This window comes from Sphaerodactylus townsendi, linkage group LG03 (assembly GCF_021028975.2).
Source record: "Sphaerodactylus townsendi isolate TG3544 linkage group LG03, MPM_Stown_v2.3, whole genome shotgun sequence".
Taxonomy (NCBI): Eukaryota; Metazoa; Chordata; class Lepidosauria; order Squamata; family Sphaerodactylidae; genus Sphaerodactylus; species Sphaerodactylus townsendi.
Window position 1 is genome coordinate 99596380 of NC_059427.1, and position 21089 is coordinate 99617468.

General features: G+C 41.5%; 1 protein-coding gene across 4 annotated transcripts in view; it reads right to left on the reverse strand.

Annotated features, from left to right (window-relative positions):
* Nucleotides 1–7409: 7409 nt before the first annotated feature.
* The window catches only part of FBXO38 (F-box protein 38), a 39855-nt gene continuing 26175 nt past the window's right edge, over nt 7410–21089 (reverse strand). For 3 of the 4 annotated variants that reach the window (XM_048490094.1, XM_048490096.1, XM_048490093.1), the window contains exons 15-22: nt 17410–18102; nt 15162–15262; nt 14516–14618; nt 13138–13304; nt 11609–11754; nt 10832–10935; nt 9635–9748; nt 7410–8065 (exon numbers count right to left, since the gene is read on the reverse strand). In XM_048490094.1, coding sequence (XP_048346051.1) covers nt 7887–8065; nt 9635–9748; nt 10832–10935; nt 11609–11754; nt 13138–13304; nt 14516–14618; nt 15162–15262; nt 17410–18102 — 1607 coding nt within the window. In that variant the 3' untranslated portion in view covers nt 7410–7886. The remainder of the gene's footprint in view (nt 8066–9634; nt 9749–10831; nt 10936–11608; nt 11755–13137; nt 13305–14515; nt 14619–15161; nt 15263–17409; nt 18103–21089) is intronic. The other variant, XM_048490095.1, reaches the window with a different exon arrangement.

Sequence of the window (21089 nt, forward strand, 5' to 3'; positions counted from 1 at the left end):
GACCCCCTGCAAAAAAGCCTTTCTTTTAACCAGTGATAAATTGATGTAAGTACAGGTATGCTGATTTAAGTGACTGATGACTCAAACCAGTTTTTTTTCTGAACCAAATATAGTAAGCATTAAAATTGTGCGCACTCATTGCATTAAAATACAAGCAAAATGAATACGGCAATCAGTCAGTGGATTAATTTTAGCACATTTATGGCTGATCTCATACACTGTTGTTTTCATTGGAATAAGTATGATGAAGATAGCAAAGAATTGTCTGTTATGTAGTATGATCCTTTAGGAATCTATCTAAAAGCGGGTAGTCTGTTCAGGACAATCTCTGCTACATCAGCTAAACAGAAATATTCAGGCTGTGATTTGCAACAAAATGTTTATTCTTTTACTGATGAAAACGTAGCCCCCTGTGTGGACTCTGCTCAATGCTTTCCCCATCAGTTATCACCTCCTCCAGATCCTGTGAAAAGCTGCAGTCACTTATCAATAATCCCCCACAGATGGATATTCAAGCTGAAAACGGCTAGGCCCATGAGCCAAAAATTGCAAACACCCCAGGAAAAAGTTCTATTTCAATTATATTTTAACAGTCAGGCGTTAAGGAGATTTTAAAACTGAAGGAAACTACCACGGGAACGATGGTGATTTAAAAGCTGAGAAGTTTTTCCAACATGAGTATTATTCTCAGTGATTTACCATTAGTTCAACACATTGGGAAACGACTCAAAAGAAAAAAAAATAAAAATTGTCTCAGGTCAACATTGTTCCATGAAAAAGGTAAAGGCAAGGAAGACCCATTTCCACTTTGCCTTGTGACCACATACGTCCACTGATTCTTGAAGAAAACATGACTACGAATGTAAGATTCAAATAGTGTACGTCCCTGTCTTCAGACAGCAAGTTAACTGCATCAAGCAGCAGATCTCAAGCACCGTTAACAGATTGTAAAGCAAATCTGTTCTTATTTGCCAAATTATTTTGTCAGTTTATTTAATTAACTTACAAGCGGGGATTTGAAAAACAACTCAGCATTGCCAAACAGCGATTGCACTTTTTAAATTACAATTTCATCCGTAAAATCTCCCTGAATACTGGCCCTCTTTCTTTTTTGCAATGATTGTAAGCCTCATGGAAAAGAAGTAGAAACAGGATACATGTCGGCCCCAAACATTATTCTCTTCCTTTGGTGATCATTGGTCCTCTGATGCAGGTTGAAAGCAGCAGTCCTAAGCCCTTTCTCCCCATCTGCTGGGCAGTGGTAGTGGAGCAGGGGAGACTTTTGGTTGACGACTTCCTCTCTACTCCAGCTGCTGCTACTTCCAGCCAACTGATCAGGTGTAGCTTTGAGAGGAAACTGAAGGCAATTTTTTGGAAATAGATTTGTTGTTATTTTTCTGTTTCCTTCAGCCAACTCTGGCTGCCTTTTTATTGTTGACAGAGGCATAGGTTCTAGGCAACACTCCAAAAGGAGGTCAAAATCTTAAAGTCTTGTATCACAAGACTTGTGCTTAAGTTGCAGGTATAACCCTGAGTCCACTAGGAGAGCTAAAGAGTTGGGATACTCCACATAAGGAGGAAAAGGGACAATCTTCCCAGATTGATTGGACAGCATGAAGCTGCAGGTAGTTCACCTCAGAGGAACTCCAACTATGTTATAAACATTTTAATATTCTAGGTGTAAGAACTGTCTTATACTGATTGCTGAAAGTGGGGGGAAGATTGTGTTAATATTAACTGAATATTAGTCTATAATTTTTGTGAATGTTTGCAATGTATGTTGTATGAATCTTCCCAGAATGGCTTGAGGGTCTGAAGCTGCAGGTAGTTTGTAACCCCTGTGTTCAGAATGGGATGATCCAGAAAGGGATGGAGACTGAAAGCAGCGGAAGACTGCAAAACTCATGAAGTTGGAGGAAGCAAGGCTAGCAGGCTGGGTTCTTGATTGATTTTTAGAAGCTCTTAATACGTTGTTTAAAGGCTTTTTGTGTCATGTAATTGGTGAGAGTTCTTTTGGGGACCTTCATCATCTCGAATCCAGTTCACCAAGCCTCTGGAGTCTTCATGAACCAACCACCAGCAGGAAGAAATGGACTTGGCCTTATCAGATTGTAATTAGAAGGACTTGGAATGAAACTTGAACAGGACTTTAAGATGTTATGTTAAATGTTAATGTTTGATAACTGTCATATGTTAAGGAAAAGTAAACCATTTTGTTTAAAATTTAGTTGTTGCAAACTCCTTCCAAGTTTTGCCCTACAGGACCCACAAGATGAGGTTACAAGTTCACCTCAGAAGGACTCCAACAACTTTGTTATAAACTACACAGTAATATTCTAGGGCTACATTGGAACTCCTGAAGAGAAAGGACAGATCAGCAAAGCTGCAAGCCGGAAAGAGACCCTGTTGGTCTGCTTGAGCTCAACAGGCCTGAATTTAATTGTTGTTCAATATAAATCTGAAGTTGTTTACTGTAATTTTTATGAATGTTAAGTGTCACAATGTGGGATCACACTGTCAAAGACTTGAACTTAAATTTTCAATTGAGAACAATATCTCTTTGATATCGCTCATGGAATTAAAGTTGGGTTATACAAATGTCTGTGCAAGTATAGACGTTACTTCTTTGGGGTGCAGGCTTGTAAAAAATCCCTGAATTCTAAAGGTTTTTTTTAATGTATCTGCAAATGTGGGGATTACTTCCTGTAATTTCCCCTGCTGAGACTGTCAGGCAAGAGGCGCATCTCTGAAGGATACCATTTTTTCCAAAGACAAAGTACTATCTTACTTTCCAGTTTGACTTTGTGCTGGTATTTTTCCCTTCCATACCTCACAAAGCAGGTTATCACAAAGAAAAGCTGTTATCCCACTGTGCAGACACAGTAGTTGTCAAAGTGATACATTTAGTAGAATTTAGTAACTACAGCTGCTGTTCAGGAAATATAGTTCAAAAGTTCCACACATTTTAAATGCACTTCTTATACTCTTGATTAGAACAGCTCATAACTGAAAATATGACGTCTCCTACATATCTTAGAGCATTAATGTATTAAAGCACCAAGATAAACCAAAATTAATACTTCAGTATGGGTTTCCTTGCTCACTCATGCTGCAAGTAACTGGCATGACTTGTGAATTCTCAATAGCCACGTTCATTGATAGGACCTGCCAATAAAGACATTATTTATGAAGAACAAACAACCCTAAATCTCTTTTGCTGAACAGAAAATGCTTGCTCTTAAATGAAAGGTACGGTAACTGAAAGCTGTTTGAAGAAACTTTTATATTACAACTCCAGGGAGAAAACATTCTTCACTAATTTTAGTACTTCATTTGTTAAAAACCTTTAAAAAATATTTTTATAAGAACAGTACCAGGAAGATTTTTAAAAGCCATTACGTTTTATAAAGCAGCTCCATCTAGTGATTGGATGGGTCAGTACACTAATAGTGAATTAAATGAAGATCCTCCTTGCCTTTTGAACATAATGTGCAGCTCAAGCTGGAACACAACATGCAAACTCTAACAGCCCCATCCAAACCCAGAGGCGGAGGGCTGATGCAGTGCTATCCCACCTCCTCCAAAAGGGCTTTGCAGCAGAGGCATAATGGTTAAGAGCAGGTGTACTCTTATTTGGAGGAACTAGGTTTGATTCCCCACTCTGCTGCTTGAGCTGTGGAGGCTTATCTGGGGAATTCAGATTAGCCTGTACACTCCAACACACACCAGCTGGGTGACCTTGGGCTAGTTACAATTCTTCGGAACTCTCTCAGTCCCACCAACCTCACAGGCTGTTTGTTGTGAGGAGGGAAGGGAAAGGAGTTTGTAAGCCCCTTTGAATCTCTTAAAGGAGATAAAGGGGGGATATAAATCCAACTCTTCTTCTTTTTGATGGTGCGGGGAGCAGGGAAAAGCCCTGGACCTCCCCACCACCGAAAAGCTCCATAGGCTGAATGGATGTAAGTCCGAGGGCCGGTGCACCACGCAACTGGCTCTAAACCCTGGGAGAGAGCCAACTAACATCGGCTCCACTCCTGAGAACACCCTAGCCTGCTTCCCCATGCTGGCATCTAACTAGGATGCCAGTGGAGCCCAAACTGTCACAGTGGTGGGATTGCAGAACACACAGCTGCCAGCGCATCTGCCCCCTCCACTCGGCTAAGTGTCCCAGGGAGGACAAAAGTGTAAGCACAAGACTGTGCCTATGGCCCTTGCAGGCCTTCCCCCTTTGGATGGGGCTGTAAGATGCCTGATGGTAGTCATTGATTTATGACTATGGGTGTGTGAAAAGAAGAAACTGATAACATTTCAGACATGGGAGAATGCTAAAATATTTTGCAACCATCACTTACAGGCCTGAAATGTAGGAAATTCTCTCTCCCCCAATATATTCATCACATGTATTAAACAAACACCACTTGAAGTGGTAAATCAAGCAGAAATAATTCAAGCTACATGTCTGGCCTTCTGGGGCTTTTTCTGGAATTTGAAATGAAACAGATGATATAAACCATCTTTGGTACTGTTGAAGATGATCACCAACTGATAAATGGTATTTGGCATTTAGATTTTGTCATCAGATGGTGAATTCTCTAGATTTTATCATGCCAAGGTTTGCTTTGTATCTCATATATTAGTTTTCATAAATAGCATTCACCCAAAAATACCAGTGTGACGTAGAAGTTAGGAGCGGCGGATTCTGATCTGAAGAACTAGGTTCAATTCCTCACTTCTCCACATGAAGCCTGCTAGGTATCCTTGGCTGGTCACAGTTCTCTCAGAACTCTGTCAGTCCACACAGCGGAAGGCAGTGGCAAACCACCTGTGAACTTCTCTTGCCTTGAATATGGCCCATTGATTACTTACCATGAAGGGCCCTTCTCCCTTCAGGAAAGGAGGACATCTTGGCCCTCCCACTGTCACCATCTGCAGTCTTTCGTCTTCCATGCCTTCCTATCTGTTTCTGATGATATGTATGTTTACCTCATGTTCCTATTGTCTAGGAGAATATTTGTTGTTTTTCCAGTTTAACAAAAGTTTCGTAAAAGTTTATAGTAGTGTTATGTAGTTGAGGAGTTAAGAATTCAACTGGTTGCGGAGACGCCAGAATTGAAAAGCGACTCCCACAGGAACAGGGAAGCCAGAGAAAAAAATTATTCCTGTCTCCCTGATTGATCAGTGGGAATCACCTGACAAGTTATCCTCCTCCTCAGGGAGAACCCTGCAGAGTCACCATAAGTCAGCTGTGACTTGACAGCACACATAAACACACAAAGACTAAATGCAATCAGGAAAACTAATTGGGCAGTCCAAGTCAGAAGGGGAAGGAGATAGATTTAGGGCAGCTGGGCACAGCACAATCCTGCTGCCTCCAAAGGGGTTCCCGGCAGCACATGCTGCAAGAAAATAGGAGGAAAGGTCTGATCATGCTGCATGCCCTCTATGCAGCCCAATGGGTTGTGCATTATAAATGGAATTCTGGCTGGCCACGTGTCTCAGTGCATACAAAGCATCTTGTTTGCACAGTCTGGAACAGCAGTTTCTATTGTATAAGGTAAGGCATTTCAAAGTGTGAACCTCTGATGACTAGAACAGATTTCCATTGAACTTGTGATAGCAGCGGTTCTAATTCTTCTAATTCTAATAGCTTTGAACTTGAAGCTACTTGTAATTTGTTTGCCAAGGAACAATGAACTGTGAGTCACTCGGCAAGCTTCAAGCAAAGGTGCCTTAAAAGTGCTTGGTCCAAATACATGCAATGAGGCTGACACAAATGCAACCCTTATAGGGAAAACCAACATTTGAAATTCAGGGAAGACCATGCCAATAATGAAAACGTAACGGCTTTTGTTTAGGAAATTTTAAAAACTCTGCAAAACTTGCAAATTATTTGTTGAACTTTTGTAAAAGAAGGAACAGGATGGAGGAAGGGGCAGGCCTCAAATTCAAATCAAAACTGAGGTTTGTAAGATACTAAATTCTGGAAGCAATATGCAGCCTCACTTCTCTCTCAATCTGAAATCCACTCAGTCATACTAATTAATGTATAAAAAAATACAGCTGTTTCTTCAAACTCTCACCCCAAAGCATACAGCTCTAGAAATGCACATAACGGACAACAAATTGGACTCCAATCATTTGCTGGTTTTGTCTGCACTCGTGAATATCTCAAAGCTAAGATAGAGTGCATTATGCTATATTTCATTTTGCACAGTACAGCATAGCAACAAAAACAATTCCCATCTCATTCTAACTTCCATTACAAGAAAAAAAATTACCTAATTTAATGGATTTTAAAAATCCTAACAAAAAGAAGTTTATTCAGCTGCCAGATGAATGGAATATGCATGTAACACAGGAAACTGCCTCATATCAAATCAGACCAATGGTCTGGCAAAGTAAGTATTTTTTCCAACTGATAGCCGCTCTCCAAAATGTCAGATAGAGGGCTTTCCTATCACCTATTACATTGAGTTCCGGGCCTTCTTCAAAGTGCTGGTCTTGACCTTTAAGGCCATTCGCAGCACTGGGCCTACATATCTGAGGGATCGCATCTCTCCGTACTGCCCTATTAGGGCCCTCTGCTCTACGGAGGAGCACCTACTGGAAATCCCTGGACCAAAAAAGATCCAGCTGGCCTCAACAGGGGCCGGTGCTTTTACTGCCCTGGCCCCTACCCTAAGGAGACCAGGGCCCTGCGGGACCTGCAGAGTTTCCGCAGGACCTGCAAAATGGACCTGTTCCGCCAGGCCTTTGGCCAGCCGGGGTGATCATCAGACCCTCATACCACCAAGGTCTCCCGTGGGTGGGAATGGGGTTGGGATAAGTTGCCATCTGGTATTTAAACTGTTGTTTAAATTCACTTGCCTTGAAAACTTTATGGGGTCACCATAAATTGGCTGCAATTTGATGGCATTTTACACACACACACCCATCATCCAGCCAAGAAACTGCTGACATCCAGTACTGCTGAGTTGAGTTCATTGCAGAAATTGTTAGTCCAAGTTTCTATTGTTATAACTTGTGTGATTGGTATGCACTTGCCTTAGCTGCTCTTGCAGACTTGTGATTATGACTCCATTTTCCAGGGAAGAGATGACTACCAGACTCTTTCCAGAGATGGGTCACCTGGAGGCAAAATGAGCACTGCAGAATTCAGGCAAAAGTAACATGAGCAGCCTCACCTTGAATTTACTGCTCTTCAGTAATTTCACACAATCTGGACCATGCATCTTTTTAACTTGGTAAATTCTGAAATAGCAGGCTGCCTTAAAGTATGTTGTTCAATAAAGGGAACCACTGAAAATTTAATGCAGATCATTTCAATGGCTGCTCTTTCCACTTCTGTCATTCTTTACTGGTTTAACTGATTCAGCGCAGCCCCCCTTGAAAAATGCACAAGACTCAAGGACTGTTGAACATATTTACTCAGATTGGACTCTTCAAGTGCTCAAGAGGAAAAAAGGCACAGATTAAAAGACTCCTGTGACTCCTGAACATAGCATATGGGGTTTGCTTGTGACAAACAAACAAAAAAATAGTGCTATAAATCATACAAGCTAAGAAATACAAACTTTTTTTTTCTCTTTTGACATCAGTTGCCTTCATTAAAATGGAACTTAAATTAAATTTCATTATATAAACATATGAAATAAGGTCAACTTTAGGAAGGGTTTTATTCCTATGTAGAGTCCTCAGTATTTAACACAACTTCTTATTATACATGTACTACAAACTCTATTCCAGTCGGCATTGGAGCAACTGTGAAGCACACAACTTCCAAAACCTCTAAGTGCACTAAGGCAGCAGGAACAAATCCACTCGCTTTTGTCGCTGGTATGCCAGTCGAAAGGGACAAAGGGCTGGGGGCCTGCAGGGCAATCCATTCAGATGTAGTCATCTTCGACTGGCTCCCCATTAACATCGCAGTAATGGATGAAGATAGCTACCACCCTCTGGAACACACCTTTCTTCATCTGACGAAGCTCGGAGATCTCTTCACCTATCGTTTCCATGCAGATGTCTGCTGACAGCTGTCCTTTCCTCCGGGGAGCATAAATTGTAGCTAATAATGTGCAAGAAGAAAAAAATGAAAGCAAGGGGAGGTTTTTAATTTTTTTTAAACAAGGCATAAGCACTCACATTTATTTATTTTAAAAAGAATTTTAAATTGAAATCCCCAAATGGAAAGGAATAAAAGATATAACTATAAAAACAATTATTGTTTATTAGATTTATAGGCTGCCTTTTCCAGTCAAGAGATTGATTCAGGGCAGCTCAGTGGTGGCAAGGCTACAGACAGGCATCTGTAAAATGTTCTCAAATATCCAAAAAAATGTCCATGTGTACTTGTTGCCTATATGTCATAGGTTCAAATATTGATAATGTTGTAGAGTTCTTAATCCATTGGATTACTGGAGGTGAAATAGGTGAATAGTTTAAAAGTGCATAAGCATTCCCAAAAATCAATAAATATTCTAATACAAAATAATTATGAATTACTTCTTCTCCAAAAAAAATGAATAGTGGACAGACCCAAAGCATGTACTTAAGAGACATGTCTTGTAAGTTACAATGCCAGCAATTAAACACTTTACTTAGTCCTTTACTAAAAAGGTACTGTGGTGTCCAGTACATCCTAAACACGTTTCTTGCAGAATAAATTGCAGTTTAAGTTCCACAGAAACAACAGGTATAAAATTTAGGGCCACATCCCATTGCATGACAAAACAGGAAGGTCTAGATCCTGATTCCATTCATTTCTAAGACTTTGTATATCATATTTATTAATCAACTTCAAGGATCGAGGTTCCAAAATAAATAAAAGATGATCTGCATAAATAATAATTTTAAATTCCAAATAGCTATGTACAAATCCAGGATTATTATTAGAAAGCAATGAGGTGGATACTTTCTGATGCCAAACGACAAAGAGGATGCCCCCAAAATACCTGGAGGAGAACATTCGAGCAAGACCTGAAGGCACTGAATATTGCACGGGAAGAGGCTGAAACACTCTCCCAAGACCCGAAATCCTGGAGCACACCTGGTGCCTGATATGCTACTTAGCATGGGAGGATCTAATTAACTAACTAACTGGCATAAGCCAGTGGTTCCAGACATAGATCAAAACGTTTTCTTGTTTAGTGAACCCCTCCTCCCCCACCACAGCCACTCATTGGCTGGAGTCTCTAAGAATTTGGATACACACCCTGAGATCAGGGATTGGCAGGGACGTCTGGTGGGCAGACCTGGAAGCTGTTGGTCACAGATACTCAAAAACATAAACTAGATTAAACATCTCATGTAAGAGCACTCAAATTCGCCATGTAAACACACATAAAGATAAAACCAATACAAATTACAGAAAATAATCAATTCAGCAGCCAAGAAATGTTAACGTAATAGGTCAGCAGTCAAGAAATGCCCTCACAGGATGCAAGTACTGCTTTGGTCCTCTTATAGAAGAAAAGCAAAGAAAAAAATGGTAATAAATGAAGCTGAATGAATAAATGAACCACATAATAATTTCTGGAGAATGTACAGTCATTTATTCAAGTTACATTACACAACAAGCGTTGGACAAAAAGGATGTGTTTACATTTCTGTATATAGAATACTGATATCTACTTACTTTTTTCATCATCCTCAAAGTCATATCTGGCATAGCCATTGGGCTCTGCTGTTCTGAGAGACCTTAACCAAGGAAAATCTGTTATCATGGAGTAGGGGGCCCCATCCACAATACCTGCAAAGAAGAAAAATAATTCAATTGCACCTTCACCAACAGCTGTCTCGCAGTCTTCACTAAAAGGCTAGTTCAGACAATAAAAGCCCTGTGCCAAGGTCCACTCAGGCATCTAATATGTACATGGGTGTCTATAAATGAAGGAATCATGCCTTCTGACCCTGCTCTCACCACGTGTTCAAGATAGCATCTCCAAGGTGGCCTGTACACCAAGGCACTGATCACATGATATTCTGTACTCTGCATTTTTACAGAATACATGACATATCTTCATAGCCTGAGAGCATTTTAGCATGGGCAGATGTTACCTAAAATATGTGAAAAACTGGGCATAAAGAGGGGGTGGGGGCAGCAGGTACAGTCACATCCTCGACAAATAGATCACAGGTAAATAATTGGAGTCAAAATGAATAACAGGCATAACTTTGAAGCAAGCTACAGCTCCAGTTTTTCAGAATATCTAAAAGAAAAGGTTGTACCACAAATCCCAATTAACATTTATGTTTTATCCTGATGGAGCATTTTCCCTACTACATGTCTGGCAGCAGAAACAAGCCTGGGGTGCTGTGTGGTTTTGGGGCTGTGTGGCCGTGTTCTAGCAGCATTCTGTCCTGATGTTTCGCCTGCATCTGTGGCTGGGATCTTCAGCCACAGATGCAGGCGAAACGTCAGGAGAGATTGCTGCTAGAACACGGCCATACAGCCCCGAAACCACACAGCATCCCAGTGATTCACAGCCATGAAAGCAGTGGTGGGATTCAGCAGGTTCGCACCACTTCGGCAGAACCGGTTGTTAAAATGGTGCTTGTAAACAACCAGCTGTTAAATTGTTTGAATCCCACCACCGGAACTGGTTATTAAATCATTTGAATCCCACCACTGCGTGAAAGTCTTCGACAACACAGAGAAATAAGCCTGTTGGAGATAAAAGAGGCTGCCTTATGTCCATGTTATTCTACTGGTAGATTTCTTACTTACGGTAACCATGCAGAAGGCATGAGTGTCTCCTCTATTGTACAGGATAACAGAAACAAATTTATTTATAGAATGCAAGCCTGGTTCTTTTTTATCTATAATGCTCACCTTCAAGAGTATAAATGTCTCTCCCCCAGGGATACTTGGTATATTTTTTCAAGTCCTCTTCTGTTCGTGTAGCTTCAGGGAAGAACTCGTATTTAATTAGCTCTCTGAAGAAAAAGAAGAAGAGGGAGATAAAATTACCATCCTGACAAGCTGTGATTATAGACCAGTTTCCTATTTGTGGGAAATTGGCTAAATATCTGCAAAACGACATATGAATTCATCAATAAAGCTGTAAAATATTGAAATATATTGAATCATTCTACCTGTTAGATCTTCTGAATTCACATCTCTCAAATAGTGCCAGGCCAGGCAACCAAATCCCCAGACCTAGCTTAGAAATTAATCCCACAGAATTCAACAAAACCTATGTAAGATTTTTGTTCTGTGCATTTTAATAAGCCTATATTTAATAGCCACAGCTCCTGTGCAAATAGGCAACAACAGGGCCAACCTCAACTATGATAAGCATTTTGGAAACCTGGAAAGCCCCCGGTTTGCAGGAAAAAAAATAATCTTAAGGTACACCCACCCAAGTTAATCAGCACATCTGTGTATGTGCAGGTGTTGCATAAATAACAACTCCTCTGCTGGAGTTCAGTCATCAGGGAGGATAAGCAAGTGGCCAGGAAGGGAGGAAATGAAATGGGTAAGGAAACAGACAGGGTGACCAGTCAGAAGAAAACCCAGGGTATGGTAAATATAATTCTCCCTCCAATTCTTCATACTTGCGTAAGAGCTATTTTGAGAGAAAAAGAAAAAAAGTAGACACAGACTCACTGATTAATGTTTGCTATAGTGTCCATCCAGCTGCGAATGCGCACTTTGTTGCGAACATTTGGAGGATTACTGAATTCATGGATTATACAGATGTGATATGGATAAGGACCACTAAAAATCTTCTGCTCTAGAGTCAGTGTGTCAACCTGAGAACAAAGGAACATTGTGGCTTATAACTAGGAGAAACATTTTTTAAAATATATATCTACCTTCCAAATGTGTCCTCTGCCTACAGATACATAAATCCATAGAAAGGGGCACTCTTCCTCCCGCCCACACACACGTTTTCTGCAAACTCAGAGGACACCCTGCTGCAGAGAGCTGGGCCCTGCCAGGGGTTTCCCCCTGTGAGGGAGTGAAGCCTTTGTCTGTACTGGGGACTGTCAGGCCTGGCTCTCGATGGCAGTGGTCATTCCCACCACAGAGAGCTGGACCAGGCTGGGGGATCCCCCCTATCCGGCTGCCGACAAGGGATTCCTGCTGCAAGTTTCAAGGCCATCCTTGAAATACATTATTTATATATATGAGAAAATATGCCATCATTTGGCTACCTTTAGAGAATGCAGCAATGGGTAAAATAACAGACACAGTGGAGAATAAATACATGACATAAGTTCTCCACAAGTTTTCCGACTAGAAAATCTAGTTTGGAGAAACATAAGGCTCAAACTGCAAAGGTACTAGCCATTTTTTGCTTAAACTACCTTTACACAGTTTTTGCTTCTTTTATTTGTTTTATAGGATATTTTGAGTGCTGTAGATTTTGAGTGCTAATATTTTGTGCACTATCTTCTGTATCTGGCACAAACTAAAAGGCAAAAGTTAATAATACCACCACTAATAAGGATAATTTAATAAGCAGCAAGTGGGCAGTATTCAGTTGACTGTTTGAATGCTTTCTTTATCAGGTGAGCCGCTGTTCTACCTGTGGTAATGTACAGGTACTAGCCTGAGAAACAGGCATTTCAAAGAACCAGAGCATAATACATTCAAGTACTATGATAAATGGGCAAAGCTGTGTTGTATTACTACTGCAGAAAGTGCTATAAGGCTTCTAAGAGTGAGCAATTCTACAATATATTATCCAACGTAGTTTCTTTGAATACCAAAGATCCCTTTTATGATGGAACAAAATTCTTAAAATGTTCCTTTTCAACTCGGGAAGTTTAATTTTAAAATTAGAACATATATCTATTCTCAGAATTAGGTACTCAGCATCATAGGCATGGCAAAGGAGAAAAGCGCCTGGTGCACCAGTGCGTTTTCCGCCCTGCCCCAGAATGCCATGCCATACCCCCACAGGGGCACGCGCCCGGTGCATCCCCCCGTCCCCTTGGAGCTACGCCTCTGCTCAGCATGTATGTACTTCAAGGTGGGGAAGAGAGTTTTAGAATGAATGATGCTAGCAACACTGACACCTGGCTTTGAAGATATCCTTAACTTCCATACTGGCAATTGTGACAATAAGAAACAGAGCGCCAAAGAAAACTCCTCAAGCAGTTTCCTCTAAGTGGAAGCCATCTTTATACCTGCTGCATGGGGCGAAGGTAAATTATCCGGTTTCTTTCCGGGGGCATCCGCAATATTTGATCCAGTACTTGATCCATGTTTAGTTTTTTGCACTGAGCATAGTCAAATCGATTGACAATTGGTGCATTCTCTACTTTTAAGTGCTTGAGTACACGGCATCTGGTAGCTACAAAAGACAAAAGACATGGTAACTCAGCAGTAGATACAGAAGATAATGCATGTGCAGATTTAATATTGGATTTAGTCACACACATACATCACTTACAGTGCAGTCAGGGGGCGAGGCAGGAGAGTTGAAAGGGCTGTGGAACTAGTATGATCTATTGCTGTAGATACCACTCCACGTAGCATAAGTGGCATCTATGTTGGCAACAAGGCCACTTAGGTTGGTGTTCCTCTGGCACAGGAGCCAGCTCCAAAAAGGGTGTTCTTGGGGGTGGAGCCAACTTTAGTCCCAGAGCTTTTCACCAGAAGGCACTCCGGCCTAGGAATTTGCACTTTTGCTTCACAGCAGCTTAGTAATGCCACTTGAAAAGCAGGTGCAGCCCATTGGGCTGTATAGGAGGCTTGCAGGGCCACCAGTATGTTTTTTTCTCTTTTTTAGCACCCTGTGCCACTGGGGACCTCTTTGGAGTAGCATGGCTGTGCCATACCCAGCCACTGTGAAACTACCTTCCCTTCTGGATTGAACTGCAGCCAAAAGTATATTTTCTGCATTACAAAAGGCTGGCTGCATAAAGTTAAAGTTGTCCCATTGGATTACCAGTCTGCACCAATGTTTACAAACCACCATATTGGTTGACTATATTTTCCCTTCCTTATTTTGCTGGGTCAGAATCAGGAAATTTAAAATAAGAACAAGTAATGAAAGAGCAACACTGTAACAAAGCTAATCTGAGCATTTGGTACTGCTAGCCTAAAAATTTTGGTACTGCTAGCCTAAAAACTGCGCCCGCTGCAGGCCAAAAACGGAAAAACACTGAAAATACAAAAAATCCCACAAGGCGGCACCCTGGGCAACTGCCCACTTGGCCTAATGGGAGGCATGCCTCTGCTTGCCTCTTACATGTTCTACTCTCCTGAGCTCTATTTCTGACAGCAGCAGAGAGTCCATAGGTGCAAGGTAAGGGAGATAGTTCAATAACTGACAACAATTAGTAGAAATGTAGCAGTCTACAGAGAACCATCCACCTCCTACCTGGCTGACAGTACCAACTGGAGATGAAGATGAAGAATGGCATCTCCTCAGAATCTGTGGGGTTCCCTCAATCATTGCTGCTCAAAGAATTAAATGAGACACTATGAGGTGCTACCATTTAGGGCAGAAAATATGCCAAGCTTGGGAAAAAGTCAATTAAAATTGTCAAACATACATACCATGAATAAACATCATTTTAGGGCAGTCTTTCAACACTAGATCTGTTATGCCGCAGTTTGTCAATGTGATTCCAACAAGGTTTTTGGATTTCAGTGTCAGAACCTGGAAGGAAATTTATTTTTAAAATTAAAGATCGCTTTATGAACCACATACATACACATGCACATAATGAAATATGGGCAACACACCTTGTGGAAACATAATCAAAATTATTCTCTTGTGCTGCAAAAGATGGGGCAAAGTTCTATAACAGAACTCCACAAATTCAGTAGCTAAATAGAAAGCATCCAACATTCTGTAGAACGATGACCTAACTTCTTCCTTGTCTCCTGCTGGTATTTCCATTAATCTTAGAAGCAAGAGAGACAGTCATAAACTCAGATTGCAAGGAAAATATTTATGGTCACAAAGTGCTCAGGAACAAAATATGTCAGGAAAAAAAATAGCAAAAAAGAATACGCTTGAAATCCCCCAAGATTAACTCATGTCAGAAGTGCTGTCAAACGCAGATAGAATTTTTTTTTTCAATTTGATGGTGTCCTTCCTAAAAATACAGCCAGGCATCACAACTAAAACAGCATGTGGTACTGAAGAATAACCAGTCATTTAGAGTGTCAAAAAGCTGTCAAGTAAAAGTGGCCTTACCTGGATGTGATCATCTTCAATCACAGGATCGCTGGTGCTTGTAGACTTGTCTGCTGTTCGTTTTCGCTTCACTGCATGCCGGGGCTTTGGTTTGGCTCCTTCTGGGTTAGGGTTGGGAGGGTAACAAGAAGACTGTGGTCAATTTTGCACAGAATAGCAACAGAATATCCCTAAATGGCTGCTTAAAACTCAGGGGAGAAAATGTCTTCTAGAAGAACAGTTCCATAATAGTGGAATAAGTAGGATAGAGGAGCTTATGATTAGTATAAGGGAAAGTAATTTTGCTACTTAATCAAAACTGTACCAAAATGGCTCTTCATGAAACCTCTATTTTAGAATCACCAACCTAGACGTGCTACCCTAAACAGGAAGCAAGTTCCATTAATCCTAGAAGTGCTTATACACAAAGTATTCTAAAAATCAGTCTTTAAGAAAAACAAATCTACACCATGCCAGGTGAGCAATGCATTTTGACTGTAATGTCCTTCTTTCTGCCATATTCAGATTTAAATACGTTTAACAGAGAGATAAATATGAAGTCTAATATTCAAAATTAAGCCTGTTCAAAAGATGCTCATTACATAGTTTGACAAGGACCAATAATGCATTAAACTTCTAGGATTCAATCATCTATTTGCAGCAATTCAAACATTTTCATACCACTGCAGAGAACTGAAGTTTGCAAAATGCGAACACATAACAAGCCAGCATCATACAGAATAAAACACTTGCTTAAGTATTGCGCACTATCACACTAGTTTAGTGTGTTGATGACGGACAGAAGATTCCCACAACTGAAGTACACCGAGTCACATGACACAGAACTTGACGCAAAGTGGAAACAGAGGTAAGTCTTGGAAAACTTAACATAAAAACAAGCCAGGTAGATCAGACCAGAGTCCATCTAGTCCAGCTCTCTGCTACTTGCAGTGGCCCACCAGGTGCCTTTGGGATCTCACATGCAGAAGGTGAAAGCAATGGCCTTCTGCTGCTGCTGCTGCTCCTCCCGAGCACCTGGTCTGCTAAGGCATTTGCAATCTGAGATCAAGGAGGATCAAGATTGGTAGCCATAGATCGACTTCTCCTCCATAAATCTGTCCAAGCCCTTTTTAAAGCTATCCAGGTTAGTGGCCATCACCACCTCCTGTGGCAACAGTGACTTATTCATTCTACAGATCTGCACATGCTTTCAGTCTTGCAATGCTAGATCAGAGCTCAGAGAAAGGCATGTGGAATCAATGACAACAGAATGACACCCTTCTCCTTTAGCTGGCACCACTGTTTAAAAAATAAACTTTTAGCAAAAGAGTAATAAGCCGGTGGTTCTGGGTATTGCTGAGCATCTGAGGATTTTAGAGTTCCTTTCCACTCAGTAATCCTATGATCAAACACCTGACAACCATGAGCCAGGTTTGCCTCGCTAAGCCAGAGTTATTGATGTAAAGTATGCAGACTCTAACAAATCTGAAGTACAGATATTCTGTCAAAAGTGCAAGAGGAACATATTTGGGCTCAGCTCTTTTTTTCACCAATTCACATCAGATGCCCCCTGAAATTTACCGCAAAGCGACACATACTCAAGTTCTGCTCACTGAAGCAGACAAGAGTCGGTTATTACATAAATATCACCTGTCTGCACACAACAATTAAGCAAAGCTGATTTGTGAATGGAAATGCCTGAAGTTGGAAGTCACTGTGCTTTTAACAATCACAAGAGACTCGTGACTTTAATTTTTTTAAAGACAAAATTGCTAATTCGTTGGCTCCCAAAGAACAGCTGTGCTTGTGGAATGCATCTTTCTTCTCTGCCTCCATCCCTGCTGAAGCACCTTAAGCCCCCATTCCGCATAAGCCACGCCACACCTGAGGATTCAAGGACTTTCAAAAACAGTACAGGACATGGCACAGCAAGCTGAACTTGAGGAAATACACACAAATCACGGACCCTGTATTACATAAATGGAAGAGCCTTCTAAAAGCAAGGATCGAGACTGTTACGTTAATGGAGACATTTCAGATCATTCTCAAGAAGCAAGAGCTCTCCTGTCACCACTTCCATCAATCAATCATCTTCTACTTCTACTAATGGGCAGTTTTTTGTCAAGCAAAAGGAAAAAATGCATGCCTGCTGACAATAGTTTACTTGTTTTGCTGTTACTTCACAGTGACGACACCATGTTTGTTCCATCTCATCCTCCAATAAATATACTACCTCCATGTAATGAAGCTCATGTGAATGTATCCATACCTGATTGAGAAATGAGGCGCACATGGGAAAGTTTGCTTCTGGCTCTTGTTATAGGTCTGCGGGGGTAATCTTCATTGTACTCCACTCCACACCTCCCATGCTGTGAGGCAGTGCTCTGTTGCTCATTAGCAGACCCAGATACTCTCTCATTAGTCCTCTCATTGCTGTTCTCCCCTGAAGAACCACAGTTTGGTAATGTTCTAAGTGAAAATTCTGCCCCTCCCACATTTGGTCCATTCATGCCACAAGTGCCACTGGTAGATGGGCATTCATCATCAGACTCCCCATCAGTCCTCCTTTGTTGGCTCTGGGATACATACCCAGAACACCTGGAGCAAAAAGAGCTTTTTTCATTGTCACTCTCACTGGAGCCTTCACTTCTGCAGAGGCACTTCCCAGGGTCCTCTGCAGCAGTGGCCTCACTGGAATTATTTGCTGTCCTTGAGTCATCAGGGCTTTGAGAAGCAGCAGTGGCCGAAGTCCCTGGAGGTCCTGTGATGCCACCACAGCTGGGGTAACAGTCTTTGTTTTTATTCCTCTCGGTTGCCACGTCACTGGCTGCTTTCATATCGGCCTTAATCTGCTCACTAGTGACCTGACACCCCTTTTCACAGCTGCTCTCCTCTGAAAGAAACAGCTTCACCCTGCTGGCGTTGCATCCCTTCCGCAGTGGAGCTTTACCTTTGCCGCTCACTGTAACAAAAATAATACTGGATAAGTGGTAAGTAGTAGTAAGAAAAGTTACTTTCTGAACCAGAGACCTGAACAGAGATGTAAATTTTCTGAAAATTTTAAAGCCATGGAAAATACCTGACATTATTTCCAAGGGGAGGGGGGCGGGCAGAGGGTAGGGTTGGGAAGGACATTTTGGCAAAATTGAAATACATGAAGTACTTGCTGTCCTATCAAACCGAAACTAATTTTACAGCTTTCACAACATAAAATGAAGCATATACAATTACAATTTGCAATATTTGAAATATTTCTAGAATTTAAAGATTATAAATGCCTTACTTTTCTACAAGCAAAACTGCAAATATACTCAATCTTTAAGAGAAATCTACACGCTGATTTACTACATGCTGATTTACTACACGCTTATTTTATGCTATTTGAAAAAAAGGGAAAAAAGAAGTTATACAGAAAGAACCAGCTCTGCTTTAGATAGAATAGATTATTACTTCTGCAGAAAAAGGGTCATACAAAGGGTCAATAATAATATCTACACAGTTAGATACAGTCCCAGTTAGATGCTGTCTCATTCCTTCTGTGGCTACTAGTTAGAGCTCAGTTCTCAATCAAACTTTTAGAGTTTTCCTCTGAGGTTTGGGGCTTTTTGCGGGGGGGGTGGTGGTGGTGGTGGTTCTAACCCCCTACTGTTGTGGCATTCCCCCTCCTCACCTGGGCCCCTGGGCGGTGTATCCTTCCCTCCTGCCCTAACCTGGGGGTTGGTCTCCCCAGACGATGACTCTTCCCATTGGCCCAAGGGGCCAGGAGACAACTGCGCCCACAAAGCACTGGGTGCACGGGGTAGCCCTCACCCACGCCACCCTCCTACAAGTAGGTCTCCCTGCCTCCCTTCCCCCATCTGGTATTGGGAGTTCACACCCTCCCTCTCCCTTGTTGCTTCACAGGGAGAGGAGTTTCCAGGGGTTTGTCTCTCCCCTGTGCCCTCACAGGGAGAGGTGTTTACTGCTTGTGTGAAAGAGTCCCACCCTGTTACTGCACAGGGTGGGGACCAGCCTGAACCATAGTCTGGGATCTGATAGGGGGTCTAGGCTTCAGGGTTCTCCTCCTTTCCCACTTCCCACCATTGAGCTATCCCCTTCCCTTGGCTGTTCACACCACCACCCACATTCCCTGCTGCTGTGGCAGCTCCTGACTCTCTCTTTCCCACTTCCTTATATACCTTCTACCCTCTCATTCTTCCTCCTCCTCCCAGCTGCTTCTCCAGCCCATCTTCTCCAGCTGTCTCAGCTGTGGGCCAGCAGGCCCTGCCTGGTTTGAGCTGCTCCTCCAGCCTATCATCCCCATTTGGCTCAGCTGTGGGCTTGCTGGGCCTACACCCCCTCTCTTCCCTGTCTTCCTCTCTGAACAAGGTTTCTAAGGCTTCAAGAGGCTCCTCTGCAGCCTTTCCATCTCCTGCTGTGCCAGCCTGTGTGTGACCCAGCGGGGCAAGTCCGGGCGCTGCAGCTGAGCCCGGACAACTGTTTTGATTTATCTAGTCTCCGGCCCTCTCCCTCATGGAGATATGCTCTTTTCCTTATATTTTCTTGAGGGAAAAGCTAGAGACTTACCTTTTTAAAAATGATAACTGGTAATTCAAAGAACCTGAGAAGCCTATAGTTAAGAACTCCAATAATAACTGCTATTTTAGTGCCTTTTTTAAAAAAAGGGGGGGAGAGTGTTGTGACCTCATTACCGAAGACATGTAGAAAAAAATTAATTCTACAGCTGTGAAAATGCACAGGCAGGGCAGATGAGGTGAATAATTGTGGCCAGATTGATTCCAAAGCTTGTGGATTGTCTCCCAGGAACATTAGGACTAAACTAAGCATTCGGAAAAGCCCTTTGGTACAGTTTCTGTCTCACCTCTTATGATCTTTTATTCTCCCTCTGGCAAGGTAGAGCAATAAGCTACCTGATGCCCAGTCTGCAGGTGTATGTGACACAATGGTTTGAGGGAGAAGTAAAAAGGTCAACCCCAACAGAAGAAATCAGGCCAAAAGGGCCATGGAAGCAATGCAAGCCCTGCAGATTACCCTCATGAAGGTCAGGTATTCTTCTAGGTGCAGAAATGCATCTTGTATTTGAGATCTTTTTATGTCCACAAAGCATGTCCACCTTGTCTTTAACAGCATTTTACTCATTCTACAAGACAAATTAGGACGGGTTTTTTTTAATACTCTAAATTTCCAGTTTTTCAACTGAAAAATTGAAAACAAGGCTTGGAAAAATGCAGAAAAAATTGAGAGATCTCAGAATTGTTCTGTTGTTTTTTTCCAGGGCCTTCACATCTCTAGTCCTCAAACTGTCTTTTTAAAAACTATATCAGTCAGCCAAGCTTAAGAAGATCACTTTTCTGTAACTAGCAGTCTCCTATACAGTACCTATCTAGTAAAAAAAATTAACATTCAGCTCAGGTGAATCAACCCTACATTTCTTTGATATGAATTTTAAGTTACCCAAATTTACCCAGGTCATTTCTTAGGATAATTGAAACCAAATAAATTTTGATAGGTTCATACCCTTTGTTACACTCAGCTAATTCTAGAGATGTGGATGTTTTGGATATTCTAAGGCCATGTGGGGAAAGTTTTTCCCCCCTGAATTTTTCGGGGGGGGGGGGGGAAGAGATATTGAAATTGTGTGATACTTTCCTTACAAACCTTAGGTTCAACATATGCCTCATTTATAACTTCACTTGCCTATAAAAGAGTTTTTGTAATTTTTGTAATTTAATAGTATAAATAGATTTGTTTTCCATAAGACAAACTACAGCATATCCAAAATTTGAGAAAGATTTGCAAAGTGCAGCACCGTATGCTATCATAGCCCATGTATCTTTAATATCTGCAAATCTGAGGGGTAGGAATAATAAAAATTGAAGGTGGAAGAAAAATTCTGTAGTAAAGAAAATGTAATAGTCAACCATACATCTGTCAGAGTCACAATAGGTA